General features: G+C 47.8%; 1 protein-coding gene and 1 long non-coding RNA gene across 2 annotated transcripts; both read right to left on the reverse strand.

Annotated features, from left to right (window-relative positions):
* Nucleotides 1-1701: 1701 nt before the first annotated feature.
* Nucleotides 1702-2454, reverse strand: LOC309376286. The gene is made up of 2 exons (XR_014171155.1): nt 2324-2454; nt 1702-1959 (listed from the first exon to the last, which is right to left on the reverse strand). It is a non-coding gene; the product is annotated as an uncharacterized lncRNA (long non-coding RNA).
* A 4459-nt stretch (nt 2455-6913) lies between these two features.
* LOC309376046 (cytochrome P450 2G1-like) lies at nt 6914-21943 on the reverse strand. The gene is made up of 9 exons (XM_081922199.1): nt 21708-21943; nt 16746-16908; nt 16486-16635; nt 15340-15500; nt 14842-15018; nt 12958-13099; nt 11083-11270; nt 9499-9640; nt 6914-7580 (listed from the first exon to the last, which is right to left on the reverse strand). Exons 1-9 carry the CDS (start codon nt 21885-21887, stop codon nt 7399-7401), a joined length of 1485 nt encoding a protein of 494 aa, XP_081778325.1. The 5' UTR covers nt 21888-21943; the 3' UTR covers nt 6914-7398.
* Nucleotides 21944-23021: the final 1078 nt, after the last annotated feature.

A 23021-nucleotide genomic window follows, 5' to 3' on the forward strand; every position in this document is an offset into this window, starting at 1 on the left:
CCAGCCAATCAGCCTTGAATGGAGAAGAACACTAAATCATGTCCCGCAGAGCTAGGCTGGCAGGCCTGAGACGTTCTCTGACACTTTTTGATCGTTCCCCAAATTGTTGGAGAATTTCAGCCCCCACTGAGGAATATCCATCTGCAGGGCAGCTGGAGGAATAAAGGAACAAGCATGGACCCAGCCCAGTATATTTAAGAAGAGTTGAAGTGGGACATGGAGGAGGAGGAGTTTGGATTTGATATCTGGCTTTATCACTACCCGAAGGAGTCTCAAAGCGGCTAACATTCTCCTTTCCCTTCCTCCCCCACAACAAACACTCTGTGAGGTGAGTGGGGCTGAGAGACTTCAGAGAAGTGTGACTGGCCCAAGGTCACCCAGCAGCTGCATGTGGAGGAGCGGGGAATCGAACCCAGGTCACCAGAATACGAGTCCACCGTTCTTAACCACCACACCACACTGGCTCTCCCCTTCCACAAGGGGTGACACTAGGCTTTATTTCACCTGGGTCAAAGACCCTGTTTGGCAGCACCCCCATCCCCACCCATTTGTGTATACACACACAGGCTGGGAGCCTCAATGGTGCCTCTCTGGAGGCTTCAACTGGGGCAAAAAACGCGGCTAGTCCCCACCCCCCCAATTGATGCTTTTGAATTATGGTGCTGGAGGAGACTCTTGAGAGTCCCCTGGACTGCAAGAAGATCCAACCTCTCCATTCTGAAGGAAATCAGCCCTGAGTGCTCACTGGAAGGACAGATCCTGAAGCTGAGGCTCCAAGACTTTGGCCACCTCAGGAGAAGAGAAAATACCCTGATGTTGGGAAAGATGGAGGGCACAAGGAGAAGGGGACGACGGAGGACGAGATGGTGGGACAGTGTTCTCGAAGCTACCAGCATGAGTTTGACCAAACTGCGGGAGGCATTGGAAGACCGAAGTGCCTGGAGTGCTCTGGTCCAGGGCGTCACGAAGAGTCGGACACGACTGAACGACTAAACAACAAAGTCCCCACCCCCCAACCCCATAGCTACAGTTCTGCCTTCCACTCTCCCCTCCCTAATCCCATTGCTTCCCCCATCCACCCGTAGGAATAAGCTAACAGTGTAAGTTTCTTTCAGAAGTAACTGAGCCAACATTTCTCACAACATTTCTGGGAATACTCCCTCCCTATCTGCATGGACTGCTGAAGATCTCTGCCTCATTATAGAATCACATAATTGTAGAGTTGGAGGAAACCTCCAGCCCAACCCCCTGCAATCCAGGAAACTCAACTAGATCATACAGGATCATACAGGAGAGATTGCAATCCAACCTCTGCTTAAAAAACCCAAATGAAGGGTAGTCCTCCACATCTCGTGGCAGTCAGTTCCACTGTCAAACACCTCTTACAGTCCTAAAGTTTACTGAGAATCTCTTTTTTTTGGTAACATGAATCCATTGTTTTGGTCATTCCTCCAGAGCAGGAGAAAACAAGATTGCTCATTCTTCCTTATGACAGCCCTTAAGATATTTGAAGATGGTCACCCTCTCAGTCTCCTCTATTAGGCTAAATTGGGTATAATTCCTTCAACCATTCCTCATAAGGCTTGGTTTCTTGATCACCTTGGTTGCCCTTCTCTGCACACATCCATCCTAAATTGTAGCACACAGAACTGAACACAGGACTCCAGGTGCGGTCTGACCAAGACAGAATAGAGTAGGACTATACGATACAATAATCTTTATTGTCATTGTCCCATACAGAACAACGGAATTGAAAAAATCTACATCAGACATTCAAAAACCAACAAGCCTGCTATCCCAGCTATCCCAGCCTGGTTAGCCCCCTAAAAACTCTGACACCCCATAATTAAATACAATATACTCCCATAGAGACTACCTTACACTGCTTTGAAAACCAAAATCGCATTTGGATAGAAACTGTTTCTCAGGAAGCTAGTCCTAGTCTTTATAACCCTGTACCTGAGGGATGTGGGTGGCACTGTGGGTTAAACCACAGAGCCTAGGACTTGCTGATCAGAAAGTCGGCAGTTCAAATCCCCGTGACGGGGTGAGCTCCCATTGTTCGGTCCCTGCTCCTGCCAACCTAGCAGTTCGAAAGTATGTCAAAGTGCAAGTAGATAAACAGGTACCGCTCTGGCGGGAAGGTAAACGCCGTTTTCGTGCGCTGCTCTGGTTCGCCAGAAGCGGCTTAGTCCTGCTGGCCACATGACCCGGAAGCTGAACGCCAGCTCCCTCGGCCAATAAAGCAAGATGAGCGCCGCAACCCCAGAGTCAGCCACAACTGGACCTAATCATCAGGGGTCCCTTTACCTTTACCTTTTACCTTCTTCCAGAAGGCAGAAGCTGAAAGAGATCATTTCCGGGGTGGGCACTATCCTGCGCTATCTCTGCAGCTTTCTTATGGCACCTGGAAGCATAGATTTGATCCACTGTGGGGAGAGTGCACCCAATTATTCTCTCCACAGTCTTTACAACCCTGTATATTGTTGTTTTCCCCCTGACCATGCAGCTCCCAACCACACACAGAGACCATAAGTTAACACACTCTCCACAGCACAATGGTAAAATGCCATCAACAGGTCCTTTGAGAGATTGTTTTTCCAGAGGATTCTCAGAAAATATAACTCTGCTGTGCTCTCTTCATCAGATCTTTACCGTTTTCTCCCCAGGTTAGGTCATCTTCTCTTGATCTGAATACTAGTCTTAGAATCAAAGAGTCATAGAATGGTCGAGTTGGGACCCCCTGGGGTCATCCAGTCCAACCCCCTGCAATTCAGGAATCTCAGCTATAGCATCCATGACAGATGGCCAGCCAGCCTTTGCTTACAAACCTTTAAAGAAGGAGAGTCTACAACCTCCCGAGGGAGACCCTTCCACTGTCAAACAGCTCTTACTTGTGTTGATGCAGCCTAGAATATCATTAGATTTTTTTTTGTTGCTGCATCATACTGTTGACTGACATCTGAAGACAGCCCTGTTTAGGGACATTTTTAATGATTGATGTTTTATCATGTTTTTAATACAGTGATTCTTTTCCTGTGATTTTGGCGGTTATGCCAGAAGACAATTATTCGAGGCCCTAAAATTTAATAGACAGATTTTTACACAACCAACTGTTCTGGACCTGCTGGCAGACAGCGATGATCAAATTACTTTAATAGCGGCTGAATTTTTAAGTGCTGTCCATGAAGAAAGAATGGGCCATGATAAAGAGACTTAGTGGTTTTTAATGGTAGGTGATGTTGCTGTGTTGTATTATATTATCTATGTACATCGATTTATTTCTTGGAGTTAAGAATAGGACTGGGATAAATTGTGTTTGCTGAGCCCGTATTTTATACAGTCTGTATATGATGTTTGTTTGTTAATGTGTGGTGTGCTATGCCTAATAAAGGATTTTGAATTGAATACAGTGGTACCTCGGGTTACAAACACTTCAACTTACACTTTTTTGGGTTACGGACGATTGTAACCAGGAATTAAGTTGTCCAAGCTCTCAGAAGCCTTGCCGCTGCCTGGATCCAAGCCCCAACATCTGCGGGGCCTGCAGAGGCTCCGTGACTGAGCTCCAGCCGCCGGAGTTCTCTGAGGCCTCCGCGAATGCCGGGAGCGAAGCCGATTGTGATTGTGGAAGAGAACCCTGAGCCCCCATCCAAACAATGACTATCATCAGTGCAGGTACAGTGGTGCCCCGCAAGACGAATTCCTCGCAAGACGGAAAACCCGCTAGACGAAAGGGTTTTCCGTTTTGGAGGTGCTTTGCAAAATGAATTTCCTATGGGCTTGCTTCGCAAGACGAAAATGTCTTGCGAGTTCCTGTGGGTTTTTTTCCCTTTCCCCCCCCCTTTTTCCCAAGCCGCTAAGGCGCTTATCAGCTGATCTGCTAAGCTGCTTAACAGCTGATCCGCTAAGCTGCTTAACAGCTGAACTGCTAAGCCGCTAAGCCGCTTAACAGCTGATCCGCTAAGCCGCTTAACAGCTGAACTGCTAAGCCGCTAAGCCGCTTATCAGCTGATCCGCTAAGCTGCTAAGCCGCTTAACTGCTGATCCACTAAGCCGCTAAGCCGCTTAACAGCTGATCCGCTAAGCCGCTAAGCCGCTAATAGTGCTAATCCGCTAAGCCCCTAATGGGCTTGCTTCACAAGACGAAAAAACCGCAAGACGAAGAGACTTGCGGAACGGATTCTTTTCGTCTTGCGAGGCACCACTGTAAGGGGGGAAGGAATCACATTTTCATTTTGTACTGTTTTATTTATTTCATGTTATGGATCAATGAACTCGTTAGTAAAATTCATGTAAAATTGCTGTTTTGGGGGGTCGCTTTTCATCGTCTGGTTCCTTTTTGCGTTTTGGTTTGTGCGGCTTTCTCGGTTTTTTGACTGTGACTTGTTCTTCATTTTATGGGACTGACTCGCGACTTCGCTTTTGTGACTGTGCGGAACCCAGTTCAGCTACTGGTTGATCGTGTGACTTCAGAAATGGATAAAAGCCCCCCATCCAAACTGACTATCATCAGTGCACGAAAGAGGGGGGGGAATGTTAATTTCATCTAAAATACTGTTTACTTATTTTATAGTACAGTACATTGATTATTGCCTTAATTTTATGGATCGATGGTCTCGTTAGACAAAAAAAAAATGTGTTAAATTGCTGTTTTAGGGGGTGTTTTTCATCATCTGGAACGGATCAATCCACTTTCCCTTACTTTCAATGGGAAAGTCCGCTTCAAGTTAAGAACAGACTTCCGGAACCAATTAAGTACTTAACCTGAGGTACCACTGTATTCTGTTGGGAGCCGCCCAGAGTGTCTTGGGCAACACAGTTTGATGGCACATGGGCGGCATACAAATAATAAAGTTGTTGTTGTTGTTGTTTGGCATACAAATAATAAAGTTGTTGTTGTTGTTTGGCATACAAATAATAAAGTTGTTGTTGTTGTTGTTCTCATGTTCGGCTTGTGGTCTACTAAGACCCCTAGATCCATGAAAGTTAAGTACACTTCAGGTTTGCAGCTGCGTGTGACTAAATTAGGTAAGAAAAACCAACTCATTAAAAAAAATACAACCCAAGTAAAAGTACAGTTACTGTATTGGCCTGAATATAAACTACACCTGCAAATAAGCCGCACCTTTAAAATTCAAGGGAGGGGAAGTAGGGGAAAAAGACGATACCTGAAGATAAGCCACTCCCTTAAAATTCTGCAGGCACTCACACCTATAAATGGCAAATGTAGAAGAAAATCCCACGGGTGCCATTCTCCCACGCTCCCGGGTTGCTCTCTTGGGGGGGGGGGAGCCGCGTCGCTTTGACGGCCTTCCCCCCTTCCCCTTTCTTTCCAGCGGTTTGGGGGAGGCTTGGGAGCTGCGGTTGGGACAGCTGCTGTTGTCCTGCACCCCCAACACCCCCCGTGGGCAGCTGTTTCAGCAGTGATATTGCAAAGTCACAAATATAAGCCACACTTTAACTTTTCACGGTCGCAATTTGGGGGGAAAGTGCGGCTTTTATTCGGGCCAATACGGTATATAATAAAATATATTTTGATTGCAAACAGAAAACAAAAACCTTTTCCGTACTAGTTGATGATGCCACTATATTATGAGAGTCATGTCGGGTGCTGAAGAACAGAAAGGGGGTGAATAAGTGGTAGGAGCAAAGTTGAGCTTAGACCTTTTCATCAAAGGAGGCCTGCATGTAAATTACCGTATTTTTCGCTCTATAAGACGCACTTTTCCCCTCCTAAAAAGTAAGGGGAAATGTGTGTGCGTCTTATGGAGCGAATGCAGGCGGGAGGCTCTGCTCAGCGCTCCCTTTAAAGAGCCACGTGGAACATGTGTGCGGCTCTTCGGGGCTGCCCTCCTCCCTCCTCGGGAAAAGCCCCCAAGAGCCGCACACATACTTTGCTCTTTAAAGGGAGCGCGGCTCTTGAAGAAGCCTTAGCCGCACGCAGCCTCTCGTGGGCAGGGGATGAAGGCTCTCCTTGCCCAGGAGAGGCTGGGCGCAGCCAAGCAAGAAGCCAGGACAGCCAGCGGGATCACAGTGATCTGCGCACAGCCTCCGCAGTGCAGCAGGGAGCCTTCATCCCACTGCCCTGCGGAGGCTTCGCGCGGCTATCCCTGGCTTTTGCAGGAGATGGGGGAAGGGACAGAGTGCGTGGCTCTTGTGGGAGGTGAGGGGAAAGCCAGTAGGCTTCCTTTCACTGAATCCAGGAGGGCAAGTGGGATTGGTGTGCACCGATCCTGCTTGCTCTCCTGGCTTCAGGGATAGCCTCGCAAAACCTCCTGTGCAAAGATGGAGGAGCGCTCCCTCTTAGCTCAGGATGCTTTGCGTTGCTTTCTTATTTCTTGTTTTCCTCCCCTAAAAACTACCGTATTTTTCGCTCTATAGGACACACTTTCCCCCCTCCAAAAATCAAGGGGAAATGTGTGTGCATCCTATGGAGCGAATGCAGGCTCCTTGGCTTCAGCGATAGCAACGCGAAGCCTCCAAAGCGCAGGGGGAGCCCTCCCTCCGCACTTCGGAGGCTTCGCGTTGTTTCGCTGAAGCATGGAGAGCGAGAGGGGTCAGTGTGCACCAACCCCTCTCGCTCCCCAGGCTTCAGGGATAGCTGCCTGAAGCCAGGAGAGCAAGACTCTCCTGGCTTCAGCAGAGAGGGAGAGCTGCGCAGCACCCCTTCAGCCAAGCGGGAGGAGAAATGGAAGGGGCTGCTTTGCTGGAGGGGCGCTGAGCAGAGAGAGAGAGATTTTCCCCCCTTGTTCTCCCCCTCTAAAACAAGGTGCGTCCTGAGGTCCAGTGCATCCTATAGAGCAAAAAATACGGTAGGTGCGTCCTATGATCCAGTGCGCCTAATAGAGCGAAAAATGCAGTACTTCCTTTGCTTATCTCGTGTGAATGCCACATAACAGGGACACCTGGCTTTACGCCCTCTTTCCATCATGCTTTATTTAAAAGTCCACAGCAACAGGGCAGGAGCCATGGTTGGGGGTCTACCATGTCAATTCTTGGGACCTGCCAGCGTATAACAACCAACAAGTCCAGAAGCAAATGCTGTAAGTTTTTCTTTTCTTTTCAGGCGTAAGGTCAAAGCTTAAGGACATTTTGCAAGGAGATGGAAATTCAAGAGGCACTGAAGTTATTTGGGCTCAGCAGAGAGGATGGGAAGGGCAGCAATGGGGAAAGAAGGATGATAAATGCAGAGAGGCATAGACCCAGCCGAAGGAAGCCCAGTCCACAGGTAGCAACGAGGCCTAATTTGAGAGCAAAATCTTGAAGCCGCCCGTTTCAAAAGCCTTTGGGCGAGGGCCAGGAAAGGGAAGAAGACCGCTCCCCTCTCCCTGAGCAGCCAGAGAGACCAGCTTGTGGAAGAGCACAGTGGCAGGGGAGGAAAGATTTGGTCTCCACTCAACGCGGGACGATGCAGAGCTTGTAGAAGGGCGGGATGGTGGCAAAGCCGGACTCCTGGGGGGTTGTGTCAATGTCCTTGGGGTCCACAAGGGGCTTCAGCCGGAATCTCTGCAGGGTGGTGGTGAAAAAGAGGAAGAGCTCCATTCGGGCCAGCGTTTCACCCAGACACACCCGTTTCCCTGCAAGGCGAAAGGGAGAAGAATCAGCAGGGAGGGAAGACATGGGCTTTGGGGTTAGAGGCCAGGTTTCGGTCAAGTCCAACGTCCTTGGGGTGTGAATAGAACAGCTGAAATCCATGTGAATGGAGGGAGGGGAGTTTTCCTCTCTTATAGGACTAAAACCCTGTTGTTGTTGTTTTGGCAGATCTCTTTGTGTGAGTGTGTGTGTCATCTAGTGAAACTTAGGGACAGGAGATCTAGGGTGGCAAAAGGAAGTATTTCTTCAGACTGTGTATGTAAAGGTAAAGGTAAAGGTACCCCTGACCATACGGGCCAGTCGTGTCCAACTCTAGGGTTGCACGCTCATCTCGCTCAAGAGGCCGGGAGGCAGCACTTTCCGGAGACACAGGGTCACGTGGCCAGCATGACGAAGCTGCTCTGGCGAGCCAGCGCCAGCACAGCACACGGAAACGCCGTTTACCTTCCCGCTAGAAAGCGGTACCTATTTATCTACTTGCACTTTCACGTGTTTTTGAACTGCTAGGTGGGCAGGAGCTGGAAACGAACAACGGGAGCTCACCCGCCGCGGGGATTCGAACCGCCGACCTTGCGATCAGCAAGTCCTAGGCACTGAGGTTTTACCTACAGCGCCACCCGCGTCCCCTATATGTAAAATGGGCTTATAGATTCATAGAATCGTAGAGCTGGAAGGGAACCAATTCTCTCGCCTACCCCAACCCCAGACTTGTCCCTTACTTTGACCGACCAAAGTTGGCAGCCCCACCTACAACCAATACTTCCTTTCAGCAGATTTTGCCCATATATTTGTTATTAACATCTCCCCATCCCTTTGCTTATTTATTTATTATGGTGCGTGTTAGGGTGTAGGGTATGTGTAAACACTACAACCGACCAAGTAAAAGCCACGGTGCAATGAAGGTTTGTTTTCTGTAGGAGACCCAGGTTCACTGTTAGTTTCTCTTTGTTGCCACTGTGCAGTTCTTGGAGTCACAAGACTCTGTTTACATTCCAGAGATTCCATACTGTTGGAAGTCTCACGGGAGACGGATGTGACGTTACTGGTTTCCTGATCCTTTCTGGTTTGGTTGCTCTCTGCTCTCACAGAGAGAGGATGTATTTCTTTTCTGTCTGCGTAATAAAACTCTTAGCATGTAGCTCATGCTATCTCAGCTCCTTCCCTGTGTTGGATACTCTGCGGAATGGGGAACGTGCTTGGAGCCTTATCAGAGGCTCAGGTCATTAATTACATCAGAGAAGAGCGATTCCAGAAGAGTCGCTCGGTCGAACGCAAGTCCAACATTCACAACTTCAAAAAGTGAAGGAGGAGAGGATGGGAGAGGTTCTCATTTCCAAAATAAAAATAAAAAAGTGTTTAAGACAGGCTTCTTCAACCTCGACCCTCCAGATGTTTTTGGCCTACAACTCCCATGATCCCTAGCTAGCAGAACCAGTGGTCAGGGATGATGGGAATTGTAGTCTCCAGACATCTGGAAGGCCGAAGTTGAGGAAGCCTGGTTTAAGAGGAGGCCTCGGTCCAGTATACCTGAAGGAGCGTCTCCACCCCCATCGTTCAGCCCGGACACTGAGGTCCAGTGCTGAGGGCCTTCTGTCGGTTCCCTCGCTGCGAGAAGCCATGTTACAGGGAATCAGGCAGAGGGCTTTTTCAGTAGTGGCACCTGCCCAGTGGAACACCCTCCCACCAGATGTCAAAGAGGAAAACAACTACCAGACTTTTAGAAAACATCTGAAGGCAGCCTTGTTTAGGGAAGCTTTTAATGTTTAATAGATATTTTAATATTCTGTTGTAAGCCGCCCAGAGTGGCTGGGGAAACCCAGCCAGATGGGTGGGGTATAAACAATAAATCTATTATTATTATTATTATTATTATTATTATTATTATTATTATTATTAATGTACCTGAGGAGAATGGCATGAAAGCGTCATTCTTCTTGAAGCGCCCATTCTCATCCAGGAAGTTCTCTGGGTTGAAAGCAAATGGGCTTTTAAACTTCTTGGGGTCAAACAGGACAGTGTGGAGCACAGGGTAGATTTCTGTCCCCTAGGAAAAAGAGGGAGAGAATATTGAGGTCAGAATTGCAACGATTCAGGGAAAGTTGAGAGACAGAAGCTCTCCACCCCTTCTCTCAACTGGTGGATTGCCAGCCACATTCAGCCACCGGCCAACTCCTCCCTGTGACATCTACAGACTGCCCTGCCTGAATGTGAAGGCACCACATGGGTAGCTGACCCACAGAAATCTCATGCTTTCTGGTCAAATGGTCAGTTGATCTACAGGTCCCCGTCCCCCCTCTACAGAAGCATCACTGTGGCCATCCGTCTGGGGTCAGGGAGGCATTCCACCTCTGGCTGTAGTTTAAGCCAAGAGGAGGTCCAGCCTTGCCATTAGGCAGAGTGAGCCAGCTGCTTCAAGCGGCATGTCTGGAGGGTGAGGACTAGAGGCCAGGTGTTGGAGGACAGATGTGTCCCCATCATGGCTGTCAACCGTCCCTTATTTGGCAGGAAAGTCCCTTATCCCAGTGCCGTGTCCCGCTGCTGTCCCTTATCGATGATGTCCCTTAAATTAGCTGGGATTCAAAAGAAGCAGCTCCTCTCCCTCCCTCCCTGCTGGCCAGGGAGGAGGGAGGCTCCAACTGTGTTGCTTGGCTGTGTTGCTCACCCAATAAGGAGTCTGAGAACGACTGGGGGGTGGAGCTTGCATGCCTTGTGCCGATCAAATCAACCGGGTTGCTTGGGGACTCGCCTTTGCTCAGCGCTTCCCAGCAGAGAGGTGACGGTGGTTTTCCTTGCTGCATCCCCTTTGCCGGGTTGCTGCGCTGTGGGAACCACCGCTTGAGGCTTCGTTTGGCTGCTGGCTGGGCTTTCTGCCTTTTGCTCAGAGGGGTTCAGAAGTTGAACATAGCTGTGCTCTGAAAAGCCCTTATTTTGGCTGCTGTTCCCTTATTTTTGAGGCTGCTGGTCCCTTATTTTCAAATCTGTAAGTTGACAGCTTTGGTCCCCATGCACCCTGTAAACTAGCCACAGCATGAGACTTTACCAGCTGGGCCCTGGTCATCCTTTGAGGATTGGCTGTTGTGTTGTTGTTGTTGTTAAGTGCTATGTTGGCAGCTTTTGCCAACCTGGTACCCTCTAGATGTTTTGAAATGCAACTCTGGTCAATCCCAGCCAGGATGCCCATGCGAGACATCTAGAGGACACTAGCTTGGTGCTGGCTGCTTAGCGGATTGGCAAATCTTTAAGACTCTCCTGGAGGGCGTCCAGTCCTTTTCCTTTGCCAAATACCTGCCAATAACAGTAGCCAACATCACCTCATCCTGCCTCCAACAGGTGGATTCTGTGCCGGATGAAGACTCAACTGTTGCGGACAGATGTTGGTGGCAAGGCACAAATCTGTGAATGTTGCTAATCTCTTTTAAACAGCAACAAGAACCCATTTTCTTGTGTCCCAGACACTTTTTATTCCCTCTGCCCCACAACTGATACCTTAGGGATGATGTAGCCTCTGAATTCCGTGTCGCGCATCACAGAGTGGGCCACGTTCATGGGGATGAGGTCACTGACCCTCTGGACTTCGTGAATGACAGCGTCCACATAAGGCATCTGGCTCCGGTCTTCAATGTTGGGGGCACGGTTCTGGCCAATCACTTGGTCAATCTCCTGGTGCATTTTTGCTGTCCAATGCGTTTAGATCAGAGAAGGATCAGAAAAAAAAAGTCGGAAGGGACCACAAGGGTCATCTAGCCCAACCCGCTGTAATGCAGGAATCTTTGGCCCAACATGGGGCCTGAATCCATGACCCCGAGTCTCGTAGTCCACTGCCTAAGCTATCTGTTTACAGTGGTATCTCTGGATGCGAACAGGATCCATTCCGGAGCCCCGTTCGCAGACACGACAGCGCATCTGCATGTTTTGCCGCTTCTGCGCATGCGCATGACATCATTTTGAGCATCTGCGCATGCACGGATCGTGTTTTGCCACTTCTGCGCATGCGCATGGCGTCATTTGGAGCGTCTGCGCATGCTCGTGTGGCGAAACCCAGAAGTAACGCGCTCCGTTACTTCCAGGTTACCGCAGAGCGTAACTAGAAAACGCTCAACCTGAAGCACATCTAACCCGAGGTATGACTGTACTTAAGATTTCTAGCACCAAAACGCAGTTCAGTTTTCAGCTTGAACCTAGCTAAATGTTTCTTTATTTCTCCAGACTCAAGGCAACCTACGCAAATTAAAACAAGACAGGTGTAAAAAAAATCACAAAAAGCTAAAAGCATATGAGAAGCATTTAAGAAATGATTAATTCTGCCACGTGAGTGAGATGAATAAACACCCAGCCATAAAAGATAATGGGAGAGGATTCACTCCAGCAAATTATTTGTCAAAATTACAAATACCCAAATACAGACGGTCATTTACCCTCGCTAGATTCAACGTGCTGCCACCTGCCTTATTGCAGGGCAGATTCAAGGGTAAACCGGACGTGGAACAAGTCTGCCCCTGCGGATTGATGGAGGTAGAAACTGTCTCTCATGTCTTGTTACACTGCCCTTTCTACGGGGATTTATGCTCGGTATTTATCACTCCTGTTATACAAAAATCTCCGAATGGGTCTGAACTTCGGTGTCTAGAACTCCTGGTTGAGGACAAGGACCTAGAGATCAGCTAAGGGGGCCAAATTCTGTGTGACTGCCATAAAATTTAGGTTTTAAATGACAATTTTAGGTTATATTTTAGTGATCAAGATTTAATATATATTTTTAACTGCCCCTATATATGAATTGTCTTTGTTATACCCAATTGCAATTCAATGTATTCCTGTTGCGTTTTATGATTTTCCTGATATTGTAAGTGAGCCGGAACTGGTCTGTGACCATAATAATAAAATTCAGTTCAATTCAATAATTAATTTAATTCAAATGGAATTAAAAATCAATCTTTAAAAAAAACAACCCGTCTATTAAAATACAGGGAATAAAAACAGCACGTATAAAAAGCCCTGCTGGGTCAGGCCAGAAGTATATCTGCCTCCAACAGTGAAAGTACAGCATAGCCATCAGGATTAAGAGCCATGGTTTGTCTTATTCTCCATGGGTTGGTCTAGTCCTCTTTTAAATCTGTCCCATTGGCCATCACAACATCTTGTGTCGGTGAGTTCCATAGTTCATCACTGTGTATCTCCCAACATTCAGCTTCACTGGATGGCTCTGTTGGGTTAGAACTGTTCCTACCCACTTTCTCCACACCAAGCCTAACTTTACACACCTCTGCCGCATCTCCCCCTTACTTACTCACTCCCCACCCCCCAATAGGCTAGGTTGGGCTTTAATCAGCATGGCGGCAGTGTGCTGGTTCCCTTCCGTACCTTGCACTTCGGGGTGTTTCATCAGAAACAGAAACCCGTATCTCAGAGTGGAGCTGACGGTCTCCGTCCCAGCAAAGAACAAATTGAGTGTGGTGAGTTCTAGGTTCTTGGTGTTGAATTCGCTGGACGGGTTGCCTTTCTCCTGAAGACAAACAGGAAGCCAATGTCATCAGGATTCCCCCGTGGGGGTGAGAAGAAGGGGGAGTTGGTTTCAGGGCTGCTGCCTCTGGTATAGTCCTTTTATGGAAGAAGGACGTCACTTGTCTGATGGGGGTGAAGGGAAACTAGGCAAGCTGGACACATGTCACCCCATCAGATCATTAATGATAATGAGGATAAATTTCTTATGCCCCAATCATCGGACTGGGTTGCCCCGGCCGCTCTGGGTGGCTTCCAACAAAAATACGGAAAACCAACAACAACCATTGAAAGCTTCTCAAACTAGGGCTGCCTCCAGATGTCTGTGAAAAATTATATAGCTGTGGAACTCTTTGACGTTTTCCAGGAGGGCTTTCCATGGGGTGGGTGTGACTACCAAAACGTTCTTCTGTATGTTAGAATTCCTGCTCCATGATTGCAGTCATGGGATTGTTGTCTATCACATGACGGTGGATGTTTCGACTCCACAGAGTGGGAAGTGACAGAGACAGGATGTTTGTGTTACTGTGTTCCGTGAACTGGGAGTATTGTCCTTTGTTCTTTTCCTCTTTGCTGTCTGATGCTAGAGAGAGAGGGAGCCATGCTGAAGTGCTCCGTGTGTGTTTATATGTAAACAAAGTAGATTAGCCAAAATGCTGAGTTGCCGAGGTCTGTCACGCGAACTGGAGTTGCGGCTTCACGGCCCCACCACATGCACGGTGGTTGGAACTCAGCCCCCGCGCAATTGGGGGGATTCCTGGCCGCTTCACCTCCTGACCAGCCAAATCGGCTGGCTCTGGGGGTGTGGCCTGCCCTATTTAAACCAGGACACGGCCAGGGATCTCCCTCTTTGCCGCCTGCCAGCTGTTCCTGCTTTTCCCACCCTACCGCCCTATAAGGTTTTTGACCTTGCTATGGACCTTGGTTGGTCGCCATTGAGTGGCCTGGTAGGAATTTTTCCACCTGGCAAATTGGCACCAGCCACTTGCTTTTCGCCTACCTCATAGCAAATTGTCACAACTTTCTTGGTATTGGCGGTTAGGTATTGGTATTGCTCTGTAGATGGAAGAGGGAGCACCATCACCTGCCCTGCATATTGACAGGTGGTCCGATAAAGGATTCCGGGGGGCGTGGCCCTGTCCGAAGCCTAGGGAGGTGAGGGCCTAAGGCACGCCCCCTGTCGGTGACCCTGGGGGAGTTCCTAGTTGATGTGCATCAGCAGGACCCCCCCTACTGGTGGTTAACCCTTCCCAGACTTCTAGCAGATGGGCTGAAGCCAGATATAGTCGGTTAGGACCAATGTCTAAGCCAATGTCTAAGCCAATACCTCTCTTCACCTGTAACCAATAAAGTTATTTAGCCCATTAACCTTAATAAACGTGTCGTGTGTCATTATTTCCACTGGGGGGGGAACTTGCCACGCAATTCACCCAGTGCAATAAGGCACAAGCCTAGAGGGGCCTCTCAGTTGGTGAGCAGCATTCACTGAACTTTGCACAATAATTTTACATGCTTGCCTAGCACACTCTAGGTTCACCAGTGACTGAAATGGTGGCTCACCTGATCATGAAGCAGTTGCAAAGTGTATTATCAGCAAAGTGTGCTAGCAAGCAGCAGAATCTGCAGAGCCCCTGTGGCAGACCAGAGAGCGCATCTCTTTGTAAGTGATGTGCGAGTTAGTGATCCTTGTGTGAACCTACAGCTCCCTGTGGAAATCCCACCTCATGTCATATGCCAACAGGATACCTTTTCCATCTGGATGAGGAAGCAGTCAATGAAGTCACGAGGGGCATTGAGGTCAAGGGTCTCCTTGTTCTTCTTCACTCTCTTGGCAATGTAGGCTCTCATGTCTTCCAGAAGGTCATAGATCTTGGTGTGTGGCCCTGGGAAGTACTTCAGAATGCTGGCATACATGTCATAGAACTGCAAGAAGAAAGAAAAGCCACCGGCAGCTGACCAGGAATGTCTCCTGAGGGTCAGGAGAGCTTCCTTGCAAGCCAAGGAGGCCCCACTAGATGATCAGTAGCTGCTATAAACTACGGCTGGCTTTCAGACCCTTGTCCAGCCTGGTGCCCTTCTGCTCTCCACATGAGCTTAGACTCCAAATCCCATCAGGCACAGAGCACAGCCCGCAAGGCCAATGCTCAGGGATGATTAAGAAGATGGGAGCTCCATTCCAACAATATCAGGAGGGTGTCTGATTGGGAAATGGATTCGGGCTCTGTCTGCTTTGAGACCGGGTACCTGAGACCAGGCGGTGCTCATCTCACGGAAACTTTCGTTCATCATCTTCATCAGGGACTGGAAATCCTTGTCTTCGTAGTCAAAGCGGTCGCCAAAGACAATGGAGCAGATAACGTTGGAGACGGCCCGGCTGAGGGTGAAGGTGGGGTCGAAAGGCTTCTCTGCAATGCCAGGGAAGGAAGACGCATTGTGCTGAAGGGGCCAAGGTACCTTGGGAAGTGTGAGGAACTGTGGAACACCTGCAAAGTCCTCTCCCAAACTCTTCTCAAAAGATCATCTGCAGTACCCACCCAGAACTTAAGATACCTATTGCTGACCAGGCTACTAGAATGAAGACCTTCGCTGGCTATGGAGCAGCCTTCCCAGAGAGCTCGCTCAGTCCTATCATTATGGCCTCTCTTTTGCTGCATCTAGTGAACGCCATTTTACTCACCCAATTTGTGCTTTGGCTCTGGGCCTCCCAACCATGTTTCATTACACATTTGCCAGAGGACTATTCTGAACACTACTTTTATTGGTTAATAGTATTATGCATATTAGGGAGGTGGGTGGCACTGTTGGTTAAACCACAGAGCCTAGGACTTGTCGATCAGAAGGTCAGCGGTTCGAGCCCCGGTGACGGAGTGAGCTCCCATTGCTTGATCCCTGCTCCTGCCAACCTAGCAGTTTGGAAGCACGTCAAAGTGCAAGTAGATAAATAGGTACCACTCCGGCGGGAAGGTAAACGTCGTGGCCAACTCTGGGGTTGCGGCGCTCATCTCGCTTTACTGGCCGAGGGAGCCGGCGTACAGCTTCCGAGTCATGTGACCAGCAGGAGTAAGCCGCTTCTGGTGAACCAGAGCAGCACATGGAAATGCCGTTTACCTTCCCGCCAGAGCAGTACCTATTTATCTACTTGCACTTTGACGTTCTTTCGAACTGCTAGGTCCGCATCCCCCTTTATTTCTCCTTATCCGTTATTTTGGGGGCAATGTATGTGCTCTTTCCTCCCTGCCCGTTATCCTTCTGGAGCCCAGAAATTGTCATTGCCTTTGGGACAAAAAGCCTTCCCTTCCCCAGCCTGTCTGGGCTTCGGAGCTCGTGTTTCTGCCCAGCCTGGTGGGGCTGCTGACCTCCTCTTCCCTGCCCTTCACTTGGCCTACTCACGGTTGGTCTTATGAAATTCCTCCAGCAGGAACTGAGCTTCCTCTCGGATCCGATCCTCAATTGTTTTTTTCCCCATGCCAAAATTTCTCAAGACGGTGAGGGAGAAGCGTCGCAGCTGCTTCCAGCGCTCTCCCTCAGCAAACACCACCCCTGCAGGTATGGGGAGGAGAAAGGGGAGAAGGATTGAATAGCAGCCAAGAAACAGCAGACACAAGACTCCTGTGTTGCAAGTTAGACCACCCTGGGTTCCTCCTCCTCACCATAACCATCAAAGGTCCTTTGAATCGTGGGGTTGGTTTTCCTTCCGCTAAATTCTTCTGCCTTGTCTATCAGGGCCTCCTTCACAGCTTCATACCCACAGAGGACCACAATCGGGCGATTTCCAAAGTAGACGGTGAACACTGGGCCGTATTTGTCACGCAGCTGCACAGGAGAAAGGCCAAAGGCTACTTTTTTAAATTTAAAAAACAGAACAGTCTTAAATCCACTCTTTCTTTTTCTTACAATTCATTGGCACTCTTACAACAGCCGACAGCATAAATGCTGGAAACAGGCTGGCCCTTGGTCTGATCCAACAGGGTGGTTTGAACATTCATCTCTGTGTTAAAATCTGTTCACTGAATTCCCTCAGACTCTTATTTTGTGGGAAGGAGAGAGATGCCAGGCAGGAGGCTTTCGGCACATGCTCAGAGGGCCTCTACCTGCCACCAATATGCACTTTATCAAGCAAGGGGACAAAATGCATGAAAGCAAATTTCCATTCCTGTTTTGATAAAATTTTGAGACTGGTATGTCTCACACAGACTGGCTCTGCAAGTGTCAAGATGCTCGTGGGACAGTTCTGCAAGGTTAAATGTCATTTCTGACTAAACCCTCTTGTGGTGTGTGGACAGAAATGGTTTTAATGTTGTCTTTTGAAATGGCTCTGACCCAGAAGGCTCTAAAACGTGACTCTAGGCTGAAAATGCAATTCTAGGCTTCATCCACAGAGGTTTAGCCTCCAGATCAAGGGAACTCATAGTTATTTGGTGGGTTAAGCTCCGGAGCCAACTGCATGCTTACTATTGGCTCCACCCCCCTTATATTTGTTGGAAACATGCCCGGGAAGGCCACCAACTTCCCAAGACTCAGGGGTATCTCTCCGGTGGTCCTCCCTAGCCGTAAATCTCCCTCAGTCCAGAGAGACCGGTGATAAGCGACCCCTGGTTCCTGAGAGGAGCACACTTGTCTTCTGGCATATCATAGCAGAAGAAAGAGTCAACCGTAGTTCTAAAACTGCTTTATTTACAGTCATATATACACAGAATGCCTGTTGTCTTTGTCCATGGTGTTTTCTTGGCAGGGATACTGGAGTGGCTTGCCGGTTCCTGCTCCAGGTGGATCACGTTTGGTCAAAACTCTCCACTATGACCTGTTCATCTTGGGTGACCCTGCACGGCATAGCTCATAGCTTCTCTGAGTTATTCAAGCCCCTTCACCATGGCAAGGCAGTGATCCATGAAGGTCTGTGTAGTTCAAGCTATGGTTTTCCCAGTAGTGATGTATGGAAGTGAGAGCTGGACCATAAAGAAGGCTGATCGCCAAAGAATTGATGGTTTTGAATTATGGTGCTGGAGGAGACTCTTGAGAGTCCCATGGACTGCAAGAAGATCAAACCTCTCCATTCTGAAGGAAATCAGCCCTGAGTGCTCACTGGAAGGACAGATCCTGAAGCTGAGGCTCCAAGACTTTGGCCACCTCATGAGAAGAGAAGACTGCCTGGAAAAGACCCTGATGTTGGGAAGGATGGAGGGCACAAGGAGAAGGGGACGACAGAGGACGAGATGGTTGCATAGTGTTCTCGAAGCGACCAACATGAGTTTGACCAAACTGCGGGGGGCAGTGGAAGACAGGAGTGCCTGGCGTGCTCTGGTCCAGGGGGTCACGAAGAGGCAGACACGACTAAACGATCAAACAACAACAATACAGTGGTATTGTCCCTTTCTATAATTCTATGAGACCTGGCTCAGAGTCCCACTTCAGGGTTTCATCAGCCTGATGAGCATTCTCTCTCATATAGAGCCAAACTCCATATCAGGTGGGAGAATGAATCATCCAACACTTTTATTTTTCTTTAAAGAAGGTGCTGGCAGGGAGGGCAAATTTGATTAAAGCAGCGACTGCCATTCCCAGGCACTTAATCCTTTCTTCGTGGACCATTTTGCTGCTCAAAATCCTCCTCACAGCGTGACGAACTGTTTCAAAAGGACTGGAACAAATTTATATTTTACATGAAAGAAAATTGTAAACATTTGAAAACATTTGTAGGCTTGAATTGAAATGTTTTGTAATCTAAATATAAGGAACTGAGTTACCGATAACAAGGTGAAATACTGGAATAAGATCGAAGGTAAATAAGTGATTATAGAAATGCGAAGAATATAGAAAAATGTGTGGAAGTCAGAAAGAGGGAGAGAAGGAGCTTGATGCTCTTATCGAGTAATAAGCTATAGAATTATGTAACAAAATGTGAATATGATAAAAGTGGAAAATTCGATAAATATCACTTGAGGGGGGGGACGACAAAATCCTCCCAGCTGTCTGATCCATTTCTCTTTGCAGGGGAAAATAAACCACAAGACCTCCAACGAGGTGAGTTATAGCTGCCGTGAGGATCCTGCTATTGAACAAAAAAAGTAGGAGTACAAATATTTAAATAAATGGAGACATTTATGAAATAAGATGCCAGCAACACCTGAACAAAAAGCCTCACTCTGTTGACACACCGGTATTTCATCACCAAGGGAAACATAGCTGAGCATTGAGGGGGGTGTTGCTTAACAATTTCCACTGTAATGCGCAGTTCTTTCTCAAAGGCAAATGGTTAAAGCCAAGCTCAACCCGTCTCCTAATCTATCTCCCAACCTCAATTCCAACCCACCTCAACCAACCCTCTCAACTCTCCTGTCTCTCTTCAGATCCTCTCCCTTTAAACGCTCCCTCCTGGAACCACAGCCAATCGGAGTCTGCCGTTCATTAACCATTTGCTGGCAGGGAAAGAAAGAAATGCTTATTGATCCAACTGGTCCAGCAAAACCCAACGTTTTCATCACACATGGTTTCGAGTCCCATGTTGGGCAAAAGATCCCAGCGTTGCCAGGGGTTGGACTGGATGTCCCTGGTGGTCCCCCTTCCAACTTTACAATTCTAGGATCCAAATTTAGAGTCTCCAAAATGCTGCCTGTTGTTGTTTAGTCGTGTCCGCCTCTTCGTGACCCCCTGGACCAGAGCACGCCAGCACTCCTGTCTTCCACTGCCTCCCACAGTTTGGTCAAACTCATGCTGGTAGCTTCGAGAACACTGTCCCACCATCTCGTCCTCTGTCATCCCCTTCTCCTTGTGCCCTCCATCTTTCCCAACATCAGGGTCTTTTCCAGGGAGTCTTCTCTTCTCAGGACGTGGCCAAAGTCTTGGAGCCTCAGCTTCAGGATCTGTCCTTCCAGTGAGCACTCAGGGCTGGTTTCCTTCAGAATGGAGAGGTTTGATCTTCTTGCAGTCCATGGGACTCTCAAGAGTCTCCACCAGAACCAGAATTCAAAAGCATCCATTCTTCGGCGATCAGCCTTCTTTATGGTCCAGCTCTCACTTCCATACATCACTACTGGGAAAACCAGAGCTTGAGCTATACGGACCTTATAGTTAAATGCCGTATAGTTAAATGCTGCCTACCAGAATGCAAAACAGGTTGAAAAGTTTTAAAAGAAGGGGAGGGTTGTGAAAGATGTAGGATTGCTGTTGAGTTTGGTTTTTAAGAAAAAAGAAAAATATTTTCGGAAGTTAGCAAGAATCATGCTTAGCTTGCTGAGTGCTGAAAGTGCACCTCAACATTTGATCCTCACAACAACCTTACAAAGGTAGGCAATTAATTTTACTAGTGTTACTTCTACTCGCAGTAACGCTCTTTTGGCACCTCCACTTTCCCCAGGAAAACCTGCTCTTTAAAGCTGAATCGGAACAAACAGCAATTTGGGTTTTTTGAGGATTGCAGTTTGCTTGATTCCGTAGTAAAGTGCGGGCTTTCATGGGGAAAGCACCAGGGCAAAATGGGGAAAGTGTTCAAACAGGGAGCTTTCAAACACAGACCTGTGCCAAGAAAAGGCAGCGCAAAGGTAAGAGTGGGTGAGTCCTAACAGGGGTTTTTTGTGTTATTTAACCAAGCTGGCATCAGGCAAACATCAGGCAAACGGGCGAACATATGGATCCAAAGAAAGCAAAATATTACCAAGTGTGTCAACTCTCCTTTTTTAAAAAAATAAAATTTAATACACTCTCTGCAAAAAACAAACAAACATAGCATTGAGTTTATAGTGTCAGTTTACATCATCTTAAAACATCAATGGATCATTGTAGGCTATCCACAGACCTGTTTGGAAACGGGTGGGAGAAATTTGCTATCTACTTCCCTTGTGTATGAAAAGAAGGGGAGGCAGGTTTCATCAAAGGTGTCTCTCTTTATAAAAGCTTTTGGGTGGACAGGGCAACCATCATCTAATCTACCCAACTAGAGGCAGACAGGCAGGGATACAAGGAGAGAGATGGAGGAAGGTATTTGGGTAAGAGGCAGAGAGACAGGAATATCCAGAAAGCCACAAAGAAGACACAGAGATGCTTAGTTGGGGAAGCACTGTATTTTGAGCATATTCCTGTGCAAGAGAAAGGGTGGAGATGGAAGAGGAGAGAGATGGAGGCAAACTGAGGCCTCCGTGCATCTCAATTATTTGAATTTCCCTTTGACTCCTGGGTGCTGCTCTTGCTGCTCTGTTCCTAGAAGGGCTAGAGGAGAAATCTGGTTCCGCTTTCATTAGAAGGCTAATCTACCAACCTTTCACTTTCCCAAACCATGCACAAACTGAAGCACACGGATCCAGGTTCTGCAACGCAGATCTCCAGCCAGACAATGACAAATCAAGACACCACAGGAAAGGGTGCATGCAAATGGAAATATTCAGGGAAATCACTTGAAAAAAATGCGCACATTAGTCCAAAGGGCATGCGAGGGGGAATGTATAAGGAGACATTTGCACTAAAATGCTGGTAAATTTCCATGAAGATTTCTTTTTTTAAAAAAAAAAATTGTTTGCAAATTTCTCCAGAAATACTGAGAACTGAATTTAAGGTTGAGAAGCAGAGAACCAAAACTGACTGCGCTTTCTGCCCCTGGTTCCCAGAGGCGGTCAACTCACCCTGAGGAGGGATTTCAAAGTTTCTGATGACTTGATCTGCAGGAAATTTCCAATCACAGGGAGCGGCATGGGTCCGGGGGGCAGCTTCCCATGGCGCGATATGCTCCTCACTGCTGCCGAAATGAGGAGCCAAGTCAGGCAGATGACAAGAAGGGGAGTTACAATGCTGGCCAGATCCATGATGGAGGTCACTACCAGTCTGTCGCAGTGTAGACAACTGTCCCATTTTGACAGGGTTCTAGATACTGAATCAAGGCTGGATTTGGCCCCACCTTCTGCATTATGTAACTGCACAAGGCCAACCTGTTGAGAGCTTTAATCCCAATAAACCTATGCCAAAAGTTAATCATCTATTTCCTGGTTATCAGGAGTGTGAATATTTGTTCCAGGAGCACGAGAGTTTGTGTGCACATTCTTTGTGATGTGAGTAAACAATTTCCATGCCAATCGACTTTAAACTTTTTTTATCTAGTGTTTTCTAGTCAAAAGTCACGTTGTCCGCATTTGGACTCTCCTGATAGTTACTTATTGCTTCCAAAGTTGTTATGAAATTTTATTTTTTGAGGGTGATTGCAAGACTAAAAGCCTCCTTTGAGTGGAGGGGCTGGAAGGAAGAAGGATTGGAGAGAGGCCTGGCTGGAGTAGGGAGGGAAACAGCCAGAATCTGAGGAAGGTTGGTCGTGGTTAACGTATTCTATGTTACAGCTAAATAAACATTTGTTTTCAGCTTGCAGTTTCCAGCTTTCTTCACTAATACAAGGAACAACACAGGGGTATCAAAAATGTGGCCTGCTAACTAAAACACAGCATACAACAGCTGCATCTTCCAGCAGGGATTTAATGGTAAAAGATTTCTACATTGCAGGGGGTTGGCCTAGATGCCCTTAAGAGTCCCTACAATTCTATGATTCTGTGTGCATAGGCCTGGGCTGCAAAACTGCATTTGAAGAAAAACAACTAATGTAGCCATTGGCAAGAAAGTCAAGTGAATCCCACAGAGGTTAAACAATTCTGGAACTAGCAGTAAGATTTACAGTGGTGCCTCGCAAGACGAAAAGAATCCGTTCCGCGAGTCTCTTCGTCTAGCGGTTTTTCCGTCTTGCGAAGCAAGCCCATTGACGGCTTAGCGGATTAGCGCTTTTAGCACTTTTAGCGACTTTTAGCGGTTTATCGGCTTAGCGGATAAGCGGCTTAGAAAAAGGGGGGAACCCGCAGGAACTCGCAAGACATTTTCGTCTTGCGAAGCAAGCCCATAGGAAATTCGTTTTGCGAAGCACCTCCAAAACGGAAAACTCTTTCATCTAGCGAGTTTTC

This window comes from Podarcis melisellensis, assembly GCF_964234715.1.
Source record: "Podarcis melisellensis genome assembly, chromosome: 8".
NCBI classification, from domain to species: domain Eukaryota; kingdom Metazoa; phylum Chordata; class Lepidosauria; order Squamata; family Lacertidae; genus Podarcis; species Podarcis melisellensis.

Excerpts from the sequence above, each read along its gene's own strand:
- LOC309376046 (XM_081922199.1), bottom strand. The coding sequence starts at position 21,887 with ATGGATCTGGCCAGCATTGTAACTCCCCTTCTTGTCATCTGCCTGACT. Across the intron at positions 16,636-16,745 it reads AAGGACCTTTGATGGTTATG|GGGTGGTGTTTGCTGAGGGA; the intron begins GTGAGGAGGAGG and ends CCATACCTGCAG. Across the intron at positions 13,100-14,841 it reads TCCTCATCCAGATGGAAAAG|GAGAAAGGCAACCCGTCCAG; the intron begins GTATCCTGTTGG and ends GTTTGTCTTCAG.